Genomic DNA, 15,711 nt, shown 5'->3' with positions numbered 1-15,711 from the left:
AAGAGCACATGTTTGAGGCTAGCTTGAACTATGAGTGAGTAGTGGGCTAGCCTGGGAAGTTTGGTGAGACCCTGTCTCAAAATGAAAACAGACCAGAGGACTGGTGACAATGCTTAGTTACAGAGCACACACATGACACTCACAGGCCCAGTTTATATCAAACCAAACAACCAACCACTGGCTGGCTGTTAGAGTCAAAATCATGTAACGTTCTTCAGCTTTTCACCAAAATCAAAGGAACACACACATTCATCAAAATTAAAGCTATTTACAGAGTCCTTGCAAATCTGCTCCTTTTTATTTCTTTGGTTACACAATATGGAACTGATGTCTGGCGTTCACCATGACAAAAGCAAGCTATCATTAGCACTGACGCCCTGTCACCTCTAGACTGTGGCAGACACTGACAGCTACCACAGTTCTATCAAGGACAGCAACATGCATAGCCCCAAATGCCTGAGCAGTGAGGGATGAGACAGTCAGTGTTCAAATAGAGGAGACTGACAGAAATGTTAGAGAGAGGGAATTCCAGCAGCATTCTCAGGACAGATTCAGAGAGCAGCCCCTGGTACATTTTATCTTTGCCTCTCTCTTTCAGTCCTGTGGGAAGCCAGGCTGCAACTGGACAAAGGGACACAAGGCGCCGCCACCCTTCAGGGACCATAAAACCACATGCTAAAGAAGAGATGCGGAGCTTAGGTTTCCAGTAACATCCCTAAGCCATCAAATCAGCCCCTACCGACTATCTCAGGCTGCTTCCTACATTGGTGTTGGGGGAAGCAGGAAAGAAAAAACAAAACAGCTAATTATAGGTCACTGTGCATGAACCTGTCCCATGGCCAAATGTCACCTCAACCAGAAGGCTCTTTGAGAACTCCATACGCACTCACAGAAAATATCTCCAGGCTGATTATCTATTCAGGCTGTTTTCCAAGTTGAAGCCTCGCTATTATGGATAATAGTTTTCTGGTGGAATTGCCCTCATTTCACCACATAATGACAAAGCACAGAAATGGCTCCTTATGCATTTGTTCTGCAAGTTGCTAACTGGATGAGGAAATAGCTTAAGAATCCTCTGCATTCTTGGATCCACAGAGTCTACCACTCCCTAGCCATGGTCTTCATTTAATCTGGGTTTGAAGTTTACTGCAGGAACACGCCGACTTATGCTCAGCTCCAGAGTGTGCCTACAAACACCTCCCCGTATGCTACAATCCAGATGTCTAAAATAGCCTCGGTGTCCATCCGCACAGAGCTTCTAATCTGAAGTGTAACATAAGAAATGATTTAACAGACTGGATCCCCCAACCCACTTTAAAAAAACCTAAACTATCATTTACATGTTATTGTAAGGAGTTCTATACAAAACAGAACAGAAATAATAATCAAAACTGCTTCCCACAAAAATTTGTGTTTCCTATGCTTCAGACACAGATGAACACCAATATGGTCAGTCTCTGCTTCAGGACACTCTGGGGACAAATCAGATTCAAGGAAAAGCATTCAGTCAGTAGCATTTATACTTTAAAATGCATGCAAATAAATGTTTATAAGACCTTAATTCTTAAAATGCAGATGATATGTGCATTTATAACTGCAGACATTTATAACTGTGTCAATGCCTCTGGTTGCTACAATGCTAGCAGAAGGACAGTAGGGCAGCTGTATTAAAATGGTCAACTATGAATCATTTGAAAATGTTTCTAAACGGTTCCTCTCTTCTGCTTCACCTTCTTCCGGATACCCCTATGCTTATGTCCGTTTCTGCACTAGTGCCCTCCCCTTCTGAAAACCCTGCTCTGTCTGTTAGTAAACATTCATCTCAAAGCCCCTCTGGCTTGACCTTTGCACATCCTTAAATGTGCTCCTATTCTTCCGTCTGCTGTCAACTCCATGTCTCCTCACCCATGGATCATGGCACTGGCTCACACATCCACTCTTCTCCCACCCAAACGCACCTGAGCACCTCTGTTGGAACCCCTCCCCCTCCACTTCTACTCTGCCCTTCCTTGCTCAGGATGTCCTCACAGGCAACCCACACGCCAGCTGCTGTCCCTCCACAGCAGACCAGGATCTGGACTCCCATCAACCCAGTTGCTTTTTTGCCCTCAATAGAAACACAGACCCCAGTCAGATCAACCTCTATGCTAGTTTCTCCTGGCTCTTGCTCTGCACCTTCCCAGAAAGCAACCTCCCAGGAAGAAGATCTATTGAAATAGAAGTAATATACCTCATGCCTTCTCTTGAGTCTTACAGGTAACATATAATGCACATTAAAGCCTGTCTTCTCTCAAATCCTAGCTCTCTTCTGCCTGATAATAGGACCTATTCATTTACCATTTTACATGGCTGGTTTAAAGAGTCCCACTTCCTCACAGTGTTATGAATAAACAAATAAAAATGGTGTCTACTCATTGTGTAACCAGTCATGGAAGTCTAAAAACTGACACAGTTTTGAGCCCAAGACAATATTGTGCTCTGTCTATGAAAAGAAGGGGAAACTTTTTTCTTTGCATTTAATTTAAGCCCAGGGGTTTGCCTGTTCTTCTCTTCTTGCATCCAGGTTGTTATTAAACATACAGTAGAGAATCAATACATATTAATGGGCTAGACTAAGAACATATTTAATGTTGCTAACATTTAATGGGTACACCTAATATTCTGAACAGTTTGTCTTTTGACGCTTTTAGTGACTCATTCTTTGAAGCAAATGAGTCAGGGATAGTGCTGCCAAGCCGACAAGCCTGACAACCTAAGTGATCCCGAGGGCTCCACTGCTGAGGACGCCCTGGCATCTTCCACTGTCTGGACAACAGGCGACGGTACCATTGATGGCACTGCTCCCTTAAAGGATCAGTGCCAGGGAAGACTCAGTGATCCCCGGAGGCTGGAGCCTTGTCACTGATGCCTTCTATCGATCTGCTAGCAGGTCCCCAGGCTTTAACATGGGATTTAAAGTTAAGTAGACCTGAGGTCAGACCCTAGCACTATGTATTGACGACATGATCTTGGCTGAGATGGGTGGTAGATCACTTTACTTCCTTAAACCACTAATGGGCACAATGTTACCTGATTTACATGGTTATACCAACCAGCTAAGATGATGGCTATAAGGAGCACAGCCCAGTGCCGAATTGCATGGTAGACAGTGAACACATGCAAGATAACACAGCAAAGCTTCTCCCTTTGTGAGCATTTGTTTGAAATATCTTTAAGTTTGACAAATGTCCAGTTCAAAAAAGTGGTATTGTTCTAATGCTATCAGGAAAAACAGCTATTCTGTCTCACTGAGTTATAAGCATATGATATGGTAGCACAAATAGCTAATGGCTTACACCATATCCATTCTTTATTCCTCAGTAATAAAAACCCTTCATTTAAAAAGAGTGGGTCTATGGCTATGCAACACCAGATCTTTTAGCCAGATATAGTAGCTTCCAGAAGTTTCTTTAAGAAACACCCTAGGCAAACATGTCCCACCTTCTATCCTTGCCTTTCACCTGTCCCTGGAAGTAGGATGTGGTGGCTGTCACTGTGGACAATAAAGGACCTCTGAGCTGCCTGATGATGAGAAAGCACTGACTGAGAGCCATGGCAATCACAAATGCCTCTTACACAATTTAGCTTCAGAGAAGTAAATACTGCCCTTGGTGACAGCAGATAAACTTGGAAGACACTGTGCTACAGTGAAATATGGCAAACAGACAAGTGCTGCATGAAGTGAAACAGTAAAGTCAAACTCAGGCGAGAAAATGGCTCTGTGGGTAAAGTGTTCGCTTCACAAGCTGAAGGGCCTAATTTTGGGTCTCTAGCGTAAGGCAGATGAGGCAGGATATGCTTGTTCCCACACAGTTGGGAAGCCTGGAGGTGCTCAGGGGCAGCGAGCTGGGCCTGAGTTAGAACAGGCGGCCCATGTGCTTGTGAACGCGTGGGCCGCAGGAAGTGGCATTATTAGGAGGTGTTGCCTTGTTGGAGTAAGTGTAGTCTTGTTGAAGTCATTGTGAGGGTGAGGTTTGAGGTCTCCAATGCTCGAGCTACACACAGATATAATCTTCTCCTGCTGCCTGAAGATAAAGATGTGGGATTCGCAGCTCCTCCTCCACCACCATGTCTGCCTGGATGCTCCCAAGCTTCCCATCATGGTGACAAAGGACTGAACTTCTGAGACTGTAAGCCAGCCCCAGTTAAATGTTTTCCTTTATAAGACTTGCCTTTGTCATGGTGTCTCTTCAGAGCAATAGAACCCTAATTAAGGCAATGAGAAACCCTGTCTCAGGTAAGAACAAGACACCCAAGTTAAGCTCTGGCCTCCATAACATATAAAGATTTGCTTATACCTGTGCATACACACGTAAGATTCATAAAAGCAAAGGACAAAACAGTGCCTCTTAGGGACAAGGATGCAGGAGAGCTAGACGCAGATAAATCATTCAAGAGTCCAGTTATATTAGGTAAGTGAGTTGTGGGATGCTGAGGTACAGCATGTGAGGCTTACCGTCACTAACACTGAATTACAGACTCAACCTGTGCTGTGCTCACACATCAACCCTATGTGCTGTCCCCACAAACAATGCACTGTGGCAGTGTGAGGTGCTGGATGCTAGCGAGCCTGTGGTGACACTCGCTCACAACTTAGCTAACTACCCTGAATCCCTTGACCTTCAGATGTCATTGTCAAGTCCACCTGAAAGCTGGCAGGAGACACTACCCTGTGAAAGTCGTCGTCACGTGGTTGGGGTTCTTGGGTTTTGAGCTGTGTCTAATTCCATCTAGTAATGACTTATTCATGTCGTTAAACCGTAACTCTCAGTCAAGGGCAACAGTGTGCACAGTGGTCATTTGGCAATGTGCATCGTTGCAGCTGCAGGGTACCCCTGGCATCTAGTGAGTATGAGTCAGGCGAGCTGCTGAGCAGTTCACAGCACAGAACCACCCCTCACCTTAAGGTATGTCCTAGCCCCAGATGAGGAGTTTATTGGCAGAGAAGACTAATGTTAAACAAGTCTACCTGAGAGGTCATTAATAAAGATTCCTTTGCTCCATCACAATAAATATGGTAAAGAGAAGACATGTCCAGACAATATTGTGCTGGCTGGTTTTATGTCAGCTTGACACAGCTAGAATCATCAGAGAGAAGGGAGCTTCAGCTGAGAAAAATGCCTCAATTACGATCAGGCTGCAGGCAAGTTTGTAGGGCATTTTCTCAATTAATGGCTGATGTGGGAGGGCCCTGCTCATTGTGGGCGGTGCCATCCCTGAGAGGTCCTGGGTTCTATAAAAACCAGGCTGAGTGGCAGGACCAGGAAGGATAGGAACACCAACCCACCCACCCATAAAACTTTCAATCCAGAATTAGTCCTACCTAAAAGACATGCAGGGACAAGGATGGAAAAGAGACCAAAGGAAGAACCAACGTGAAGCTCATCCCATAAGCAAGCACCAATCCCTGACATTATTAACGATAGTCTGGTATGCATGCGGACAGGAGTCTAGCATGGCTGACCTCTGAGAGGCTCTACCCAGCAGAGTTACAGCCAAACATTAGACAGAGGTCAGGGACACTTATGGAAGCACTGGGGGAAGAATTGAAGGCCCTGAAGAGAATGGGACCTCCACAGGAAGACCAGCACTGACAGCAAATCTAGACCCTTGGGAGTTCCCAGAGTCTGAGCCACCACCAAAGAGCATACAGGAGCTGGACACGGCAGGCACCTATGCAGCAGACAAACAGCTCAGTCTTCACGGTGGCCTTGTCTGGCCTCAGTGGGAAAGGAGGTGCCTAATGTGACAGACTTGATGTGCTAGGGTTAGGGAACACCCAGGGGGGTGCTCACCCTCTCAGAGGAAAAGCGGGGAGGGAACTCTGTGAGAGAGGGACTGGGAGTAGGAGCAGCATTTGGGATGTTAATTATTTAATAAGTTAATTTTATAAAACAGGCTGAGTAAGCCATGCAGAGCAAACCAGTAACCAGTACTCTTCCATGATATCTGCATCAGCTCCTGTCTCCAGGTTCCTGCCCTGCTTGAGTTCCTGTCCTGACTTCCATTCATGACAAACTGTGATGTGGAAGTATAAGCTGATAGACCCTTTCCTCCCCAAGTTGCTTTGGTCATGGTGTTTCATCACAGCATCAATGGCCTTAAGAAAATTTACACCTTGACAGCGTTGCCATTTACCCAATTGGTGCACACTGAGTCACACACTATGTCTAGCCAAAACTTCAGAGTGATAGCATGTGGGAAAGTATGCTAAGTTAAAAGGATTCTCAATATGAGTTGCAGTCACTGGGAGCTTTCTAAACTACTCGTGTCCCGTTCCTCTCCATTACAAGTTATATAGAAAATGGCTGAAAAGACTCATGTGGCTTCGTCTTCAGATGACGGTGCTGTGGACTCTGAAGACCTAGAGCTTCGCCATGGGGTTAATGTAGTGGTGAGTCGCACGGAGATGGGACTTGGTTGGAGGAAGTAGGGCCATGCTTCTGAGGAATATACCCTGTCCCTGTCCCTCCACTCACTGTTCCTGTCTGCCATGAGGTGAGCAGCTTTGCCCCACCGTGTTCTCTGTGCCCTAATGTTCTGCCTCACCAGGCATTGCTGGAGGCAACAGAGACAAAGGACCCCTGACTAAAACTGGAGCAAAACAAGTCTTTCTTCCTTTAAATTGCTTATTTCAGGTATTGTTCTATCCCAGTGACAAGAGCCAAACCAACTACATAAATTCCTGGCATAAAGCCTGGGTATCTGCATTTTTCAGTTGAGGAACAAATCTATTTCATTAGATATATTCTACAAATTCACTGGAGAATTACCAATACAGACAGCACTGGATGCTGTCCAGGGGCATAATCTGTCTTTTCCTTTGCTGAAGGTTCTTTAAGGGCAGAACCTCACACTTCTCCCTTACTGTGTGTTTGTGGACTCCTGTTTATCTTCAAAATGAAGGATCATTCAGTTGCTTCCCTAGTATGGTCCTGATGGTTGGGCTTCACTAGTGACTACACCTGCGTTCTGAGCTCTGGTTTGACTTCCTGGACTGTGGGATCTCCCCACTGACAGCAGCAGTGGGAGACCAATGCACGTTTCCTAGTATCCTGTGGCTGAGATGCCATTCACACTCTTGGCTCCTGTAGTTAGCAGAACTGATCATTACTTCTAGAAAACTATGAAAAGTTCAGTCTCGCCCAGTCTGACCACAGCATCATCACTTGAAATTCCTGGATCCTAGAGGACATGGAAAGGAAGAGCTCTAAGGACAGAGGGATTTTAGAAAAGCTCAAACTGTCCATTAGTAAAGCTCAAATGAGTCTGGAATACAGCCAATGTTAAAGGTTACTAGTTCAGTGCACTGGAAAGAAGTGTTTCTAGCTCTAATAATTTCATGGGAATATCCTAATAACATTCTGAAAGCATAATAACCAAATTATCCCCAAACTATAAATACCATTCAAGGGGTTTAATTTACTTCATCTTTTAAATGCACTCTAGCCTAAAAGAATCAAATGGCTTTATTTCCTTCAGGAAATATGCATCATCTCCCAAATACGTGATACATAAAACTAAATGATTTCATCAGCTGCTTAGCCTAAATAGAGCATACTCCCTGCCTGAGGCAGTGTTCTTCAGTCTGGATGAGAGTAGTATTTATACAGTGGCCTAAACACTAATAAAGTCAGACAGCAGAGTACTCCATTGTACCAGAAAGACAGCTGAAGAATTCCCATTATGATCAAAGAAAGCAGCTCCATTAGAGTCGCAGGTCAGAAAGTCTCAGCACTGTCAACTAGACAAAGCATCTAATGAATAGGGATTTGGACAGTTGGAAACAGTTAGAGGACCTGCTCCTTAAGTGGACAGACATTTTATATCAAATGATAATTAACCAAGTAGAGAGATCATGTGCATAACATTATGTACATTTTGAAGCAAAGGGAGAGGTCCCTGCTCTTACAATCATGCTGGGTGATCTTTGCGGATCGGCTGTACAAGATGCAGAGAACAAAGGTTAGTCCCTGCTCTGTTCCTAGGTTAAGCTTCATCCCTCACAGACAAAAGATCCCCAGCACATGTAAGAATGACTGACTGAAATTCTGTTCAACAAAGCCCAGAGAGCTATGACATAGCTCCAGGAGAAGACAGATGTAACAGACAGAAGGTAACTCTTGATGCATACGACTATCATTAAGAAAAATGCCTGCAACAGTATTTTCTCCCATCATTCTTTGCCAAGCTTGCTGAAGGGACTAGAAACAATTCTGGATTCCTGTGCCCCCACAGTAGATATGCCAGTCTTCAAGGAAAACAAAACAAAACAAAATGATTTTTAATTAATTTTTGTTATCGTTCAAAATAGTTTTCTCTGTGGCATTTTCATGCATATATTTTTAATGTTAGGTATGTTTGTCTATATGTGTGTTCATGTGTGGAAGCATACATGTTCACGTCTTCAAGTGGAAGCCCAAGGTTAATGTCAGGTTTTTTCTCAATTTCTCCCCATGTCATATGCTGAGGTAGGCTCTCTCCCTAAGCCCAGGGCTCATCACTGTGGATGACCTGGCCGTCCTGCTTGCTTAACAATTCCCAGTCTCTGCCCTCGGCATGCTGCCTCTGGAGACTTCAGCTTAGCTGCCATGGCCACTCAGATGTTATATGGGTGCTGGGGATCCAACCTCCATTCTCACACATGTACACAAGCGTTTTACTCACAGGACCATTATCTAGCCCCTCCGGGGTTACATGGGTATGCTTCCTTATCATCTGCCCATAGCGATATTTTGACTTCTCTCTTCTTAACTTGCATCCCTTTATCACTTTAGCTGTCTTATTTCTGTAGCTAGGACTTTAAGTCCTACCTTGGATAGATAAGGGGAGGATGGACAGCCTTCTCTTGTCCCTGATTATACTGGTTACTTTAAGTTTCTCTCCATTCAATTTGATGTTGGCTATTGGCTTGCTGTCTATTGCCTTCATTGTGTTTAGGTGTGCCCCTGGTATCCCTGCTCTCTCCAAGACTTTTATCAGGAAGGTCTGTTGGATTTTATCAAACACTTTTTTAGCATCTAGTGAGCTGATCATGTGGTTTTTCTCTCAGTTTGTTTATATGATGGGTTGTGTTGATGAATTTTTGTATACTGAGCCACCCCTGCAACCCTGGGATGCAGTCTAATTATTCGTGGCAGATGATATCTTTGAGGTGTTCTTGGATTCAGTTTGCAAGTATTTTATTGAGTTTTCTGCATCAATATTCATCTTTTTTCTGTCTAAGATCTGATTCATATTCTCTCTCTCCCTCCCACCCCCCTCTCTATTTATTGACACAGTACATGGAGCTGTTTTCAGACACACCAGAAGAAGCCATTGGATCTTATTATAGATGGTTGTGAGCCACCATGTGGTTGCTGGGAATTGAACTCAGAACCTCTGGAAGAGCAGTCTCTCCAGCCGCCTGAAATTCTTTTTGTTGAGTCTTTGTGTCATTTAGGTATCAGGGTGACTGTGGCCTCATAGAATGGGCCTGGCAGTGTTCCTTCTGTTTCTGTTTTGTGGAATGGTTTGAGGAATACTGGTATAAGCTCTTTGAAGGTCTGGCAAAATTCTCCACTAAACCATCGGGCCCAGGGCTCCTTTTGATTGGGAGATTTTGATTGGGTAGACTGCTTCTACCTCCTTAAGGGTTACATCACTATTCAGATGCTTTACCTAACTGTGGTTAGCTTTGGCAATTCGTATCTGTGTAGGAAATCATCTATTTCATTTAAATTTTCCAATTTTGTGGAATGCAAGCTTTTGAAGTAAAACTTAATGGTTCTTTGAATTTTCTCCGTGTCCATTGTTATGTCTCCTTTTTCAAGTTCTGATTTTGTTAATTTGGGTAATGTCTCTCTGCCTTTTAGTTAGATTGGCAAAGGCCTTGTCTCTCTTGTTGATTTTCTCAAAGAACCAGCTCTTGGTTTAGTTGATTCTCTGTTTCTAATTGATTCATCTCAGTCCCTAGTTTCATTATTTCTTTAATATACTCTTCCTGTGTCTGCTTCTTTTTTTCTTTTTCTACAGCCTTCAGATGTACTTGTAATTCATTAATATGAGAGCTCTCCAATTTCTTTATGAGGGCACTGAGTGCTATGAACTTTCCTCTTAGCACTGCTTTCACAGTGTCCCATAAGTTTGGATATATTGTACTTTCATTTTAATTAAGTTCTAGAAAGTCTTTAATTTCTTTATCTCTTCCCTGTTCCAGTGGTCATTGAGTAGAGAGTAGTTCAGTTTCTGTGAGTTTCAAGGCTTTCAGTTGTTTCTGTTGTTGTTGAAGTCTAGCTTTAATCCATGGTGACCTGGTAAGATGCATGGGGTTATTTCAATCTTCTTGTATCTATTGAAGTTTGCTTCACGACCGATTGTATGGTCAATTTTGGAGAAGGTTCTGTGAGGTGCTGAGAAGAAGGTATATTCTTCTATTCTTCTTCTTCTTTTTTTTTTTTTTTTTTGGAGCTGGGGACAAGAAGGTATATTCTTTTGTGTTCGGGTTAAAGGTTCTTTATATATCTGTTAGATCCATTTGAATCATAACCTTTGTTAGTTTCATTATTGCCCTGTTTAGTTTCTGTCTCAATGACTGTCCATTGGTGAGAGTGGCTGTTGAGGTATCCCACTATTAAAGTGTGGGGTTCAGTGTATGATTTAAGCTTTAGTAATGCTTCTTTTACAAATATGAGTGCCTTTACATCTGCAGCACAGATGCTCAGAATTGAGATGTCCTCTTGGTATATTTTTCCTTTAATGAGTATGAATTGTTCTTCCCTGTATTGTTTGATTACTTTCAGTTGTTAAGTCTATTTTATTAGATATTAGAATGGCTACTCCAGCTTGTTTCTTGGGTCCATTTGCTTGGAAAAATCTTTTCTAGCCCTTTATACTGAGCTAATTACTGTCTTTGTTGCTGAGGTGTGTGTCTTGTATATAGCAGAATGATGGATTCTATTTATGCATCCATTCTGTTAGCCTGTGACTTTTTACTGGGGGAGTTGAGTCAACTGATGTTGAGAGATATTACCAATGATTGTTACTTCCTTTATTTTGATGTTGTGTTGGTTGAATGTGTGTGTTTCTGTTGATTTTTAATGGTGTGAAATTATTTATTTCTTGTTTCTTGAATATACTTAGCCTCATTGGGTCAGTGTTTTCCTTACAGGATACCTCTGTAAGGCTGGATGAATAGAAAGGTATTTTTTGAATTTGGTTATATCATGGAGTATCTTGGTTTCTCCATCGATGATGATTGAAAGTTTAGTAGCCTGGGCTGACATCTATGGTCTCTTAAGGTCTGCAAGCTCTGCCCAGGCCCTTCTAGCTTTTAGAGTCTCAGATGAGAAATCGGATGTAATTCTAATAGGTCTGTCTTTGTATATTACTTGCCCCTTTCTCCTTGCTTCTTAAAATTCTTTGTTCTGTATATTTAGTGTTTTTATTATTGTATAACAGGAGAATTTTCTTTCCTGGTCCAATGTGTTTGGTGTCTGAAAGCCTACTGCACCTCTACAGGCATGTCTATGCATAAGGGAACCCAAAACTTCTCCTAAAGAAATCTTATAGCTAATAAACACTTTCAGCAAAGCGGCTGGATACAAAATTAACTCAAAGAAATTAGTAGTCTCCTCTATACAAGCAATAAATGGGCTGAGAAAAAAGTTAGAAAATCAGTACCCTTCAGAATAGCCACAAATAACATAAAATACCTTGGTGTAACTAACCAAGCAAGTGAAAGAACTGTATGACTAGAATTCAAGTCCCAGAAGAAAGAAATCCAGGAAGTTATCAAATGGAAAGATCTCCTGTGCTCATAGAATAGTAGGATTAATATAATGAAAATGTCCACCTTACCAAAAGCAATCTAATCTTTGTAATCTAATCAATGTAATCTCCATCAAAATTCCAACACAGATCTTCACAGATCTTGAAAGAACAATTCACAACTTCATATGGAAAAACAAGAAACCCAGGATAGTCAAAACCATCCTAAACAGTTAAAGAACTGCTGGAGGCATCACCATCCTTGACCTCAAGCAGTGCTGCAGGTCAATAGTATCAAAGACTGCATGGTATTGGTAAAGAAACAGACAGCTGGATCAATGGAACTGAATCAAAGACCCAGAAATAAACCCACATACCTACAAACACTTGACACACCCCACAGACCCAAAGAAGTTAAACAAGGACAGTCCAAGTGAGGATGTTTGAATCCCACTTAGAAAGGGGAACAAAACAGTAATGGGAGACAGAGACAGGAAGGAAGGAAGGAAGGAAGGAAGGAAGGAAGGAAGGAAGGAAGGAAGGAAGGAAGGAAGGAAGGAGAATGAGGAAAAACCATGCTCTCCTTTAAATGCAGGCTTCTGAGCAGCTATGCAAGTCCTTTTTAATAGCAGAAGAGCTTTCAAGCTGTTATTACCTAAAACCTAATGCTTTAAAAAATTAATTCAATTCCACTATTGAAGAGAAGCTGAACAAATGCACTTGTCACAAAGTAAGAAAATTATGAACTGCCTTTATTGCCAGTTCCTGAAAAGAACATTCTCATTAACCGACTCTCTCTCTCTCACACACACACACACACACACACAAACACACATATGCACACAATCACAACACACAAGCATACACTCACACATATACACACATAAACCCACCACCCACCACACACGACACACACACCACACAGACACAGACACAGACACACACAGACACACACACACACACACACACACACACACACACACACACACACACACACACACACACACACACACACACACACACACCACGGCCTAGCTAGGCGAGGGATGACAGCTGGTGTCCTCCTGTGCTGTAATGGCAGGTGAAGTACCTGAGCTGCTTCAGGAACTCCACATCAGAGTTGCTGTTGATGAGCTTGATGAACTCCTCGTAAGAAGGAGCGTACGTGTAGGCTCTCTTGTGATGTTCACTCATCTGCTCCCTGTACTCCAACTGCGCCAGAAGCATCTGGTTAATGTAATCAGGGTTACTCAGCAATTCCACCACCGGCTTCAAGACTAGGGGAAGAAAAGAAAGTGCCACTGAAAAATAAATTCCTCTCTAAATAATGGATTCCATACCACACAAGTGAAAATGTATGTGGGAAACACTGTCCACAAGCCAGATGGGGGGAATTATCATCAGTGAGCATTTTACAGTGTGTGTCCACACAGGCACGTGTGTGCACACGCGCACACACACAGACACACACACACAGGGAGCTGCCTGTCTCCCTCTGGGTAAGTCAGTGTAGACAGTCAGTGCTTACTTGAATAAAAGTGAAAAGAACAATGGAAGGAAGCCTCTGGAACTCACATTGCTAAGGGAGCTCTGATTTTTCCTCATTTTTGTAAAGTTCATTATGTTTTCACCAGTTTAGTCTACAAAAACATGAATGTCGACATTCCCCCAACTGTTCAAAGCAGGCATTGGGGAGGAAGTTAAATCAGGAACACCATCACAAACCCACTGTCCTAAGTTTATAGTGCCCTTTTGTGTGTGGTTAGTAAGTCACAGTGATGAGTACAAATAAGGGAGGCATTGTCACCATCACCGTCACCGTCATCATCATCACTGCCATCATCATCATCACTGTCATCATCACCATCATCATCACTGTCATCATCACCATCATCATCACCGTCATCATCATCATCATCACCATCATCATCATCATCATCATCACCGCCGCCGCCACCACCACCACCACTTCATTACCACCACCACCACCACCACCACCACCACCACCACCACCACAACCACCATCACCATCATCATCATCATCATCATCATCATCATCATCATCATCATCATCATCATATAGAGGGGGTGTTTAATCACTATTCGTAGTTAGGTCATTTTTCTTCCACATGTCTGTATGCACGCCCACTCCCCTTATAGTGAATGTATGAGTGCACGGGGTGGCTAGAGGTCAACATCCAGTGTTCTCCATCACTCTTTGCCCAAGTACTTTTTGGAGACAGCATCTCTCCCAGAACCTGGAGCTCTATTTTGGCTAGACTGGCTGGCCGGCGAGCCCCTAGGATATGGTGTCTTGTGCCCCAGCACTGGGGTTAAGAAGTGTGCTGACACACCTGGCTTTGACAACCTGCAGTCCTCCTTCTTGTACATCAAGTGTTTTAACCACAGCCATCTCCCTGCCGCTCCTCCAGTTCTTATTATTATTAAGTATTTAGCTGTACAAATAATTTTAAACGTTCATTATGCTATAATATAGTACTTAATGTTTATTAAAAGTTCACAAAAGCAACACTACCAATGAAACTTAAAGAAAAAGTATAAGTGAACATTGAGAGAGATTCTGTGTATATGTGTGGGTATTCTTAATGTATTTCTACTGGCCTAGATAACTCAAAATCTATTCCAAATGAGTATGTCTCATACATACATGAAGAGTGGCTTTTTCCTATGTCAAAATTAATGGCATCAGCAATATAGATATGAATTTTTAAATACAGATATAAACTTTTCAAACCAAGTATGACCAAAGCTATGTGAGAGGAGAATGTGAAATGTCTAGACTCCCTTACAACCCACATGGTCTGCAATACATAAGATCTGCACAATGCTCTATGAAATATAATCATAGGATATAGCACATTTGTTTAAACAGTCATCACATTGGTGGTATTAATTTTATAAGTCTACCTTTTGTTGTGAGAATCTCTGCGAGCATTGTACGTAAGCTGAGAGACTGGATATCCTTCGAAGGGAGAAGGCAAAACACCAGAACCTGAGAACACGTTTGAAGGAATCTTACTTCATCATGTGAGTCCTTCAAGCATGCATGCAACACAAAAGGCCTTGGCTGTTCTTCATGTCTGAAAGAATAGAAACACAGAACATCAAGTGGAGGGATGGGGTTACTATCCCACAGCCAAAAACTCTGACCCAGAATAGTGAGCCCTGTGGTTGAATTAGGGAAAGGCTGGAAGAAGTTGAGGAGGAGGGTGACCCCATAGGAAGACCTGCAGTCTCAACTAACCCAGACCCCTGAGACCTCTCAGACACTGAGCCACCAACCAGGCAGCATACACCAGCTGATATGAGGTCCCCAACACACATACAGCAGAGGATTGCCTGGTCTGGACTCAGTAAGAGAAATGCACCTAACCCTGGCAAGACTGTGGAGGCCCCAGGGAATGGAGAGGTCTGGTGAGGTGGGGGTGGGGGGATGGGAACATTCTCTTGGAGACAGCGAGGGGGTGGGGGGGGTGGTATAGGGTGAGGTATAGTATGAGGAACAGTCAGAGGGCAGACTGAGAGGGGAATAAAGACTGGACTGTAAAAAAAGATTAAAGAAATTTAAATAAAAGGATAGATAGGGAGGGAGGGAGGGAGAGAGAGAGGGAGGAAGAGAAAAGGAGGAAGAGAGAGAGATGTTCAGAAACAATTCAATTATATATTATTAGGTTAAAAAAAATTCCAAATGAGCAACACATTGATTTTAATAACTGCTGCCTCCTCAGAAGTTCCAATAATCAATACTTTTCTTAAACATGGATTGATCTGGAGAGCCTGTGCTGCAGTGAATGAATGTATGATGTCATCGTTAGTTTTTGTAAACATGGCACAATTAGAGTCACCCAGGAAGAGGGTAGCTAAGTGAGGGTTTGCCTTCCCTTCCCTTCTTCCTTCCTTCCT

The 15,711-nt window shown here is 42.9% G+C and overlaps 1 protein-coding gene across 2 annotated transcripts in view; it reads right to left on the bottom strand.

The window, feature by feature from the left end:
• Snx25 (sorting nexin 25) overlaps window positions 1–15,711 on the bottom strand; it is a 104,048-nt gene that overhangs the window by 49,094 nt on the left and 39,243 nt on the right. For both annotated transcript variants that reach the window (XM_032919459.1, XM_032919458.1), the window contains exons 4-5: window positions 14,716–14,888; window positions 12,878–13,064 (exon numbers count right to left, since the gene is read on the bottom strand). In XM_032919459.1, coding sequence (XP_032775350.1) covers window positions 12,878–13,064; window positions 14,716–14,888 — 360 coding nt within the window. The remainder of the gene's footprint in view (window positions 1–12,877; window positions 13,065–14,715; window positions 14,889–15,711) is intronic.

The sequence above is a fragment of the Rattus rattus genome, chromosome 13, assembly GCF_011064425.1.
Source record: "Rattus rattus isolate New Zealand chromosome 13, Rrattus_CSIRO_v1, whole genome shotgun sequence".
Taxonomy (NCBI): Eukaryota; Metazoa; Chordata; class Mammalia; order Rodentia; family Muridae; genus Rattus; species Rattus rattus.
This window is presented reverse-complemented; position numbering and strand designations above follow the sequence as displayed.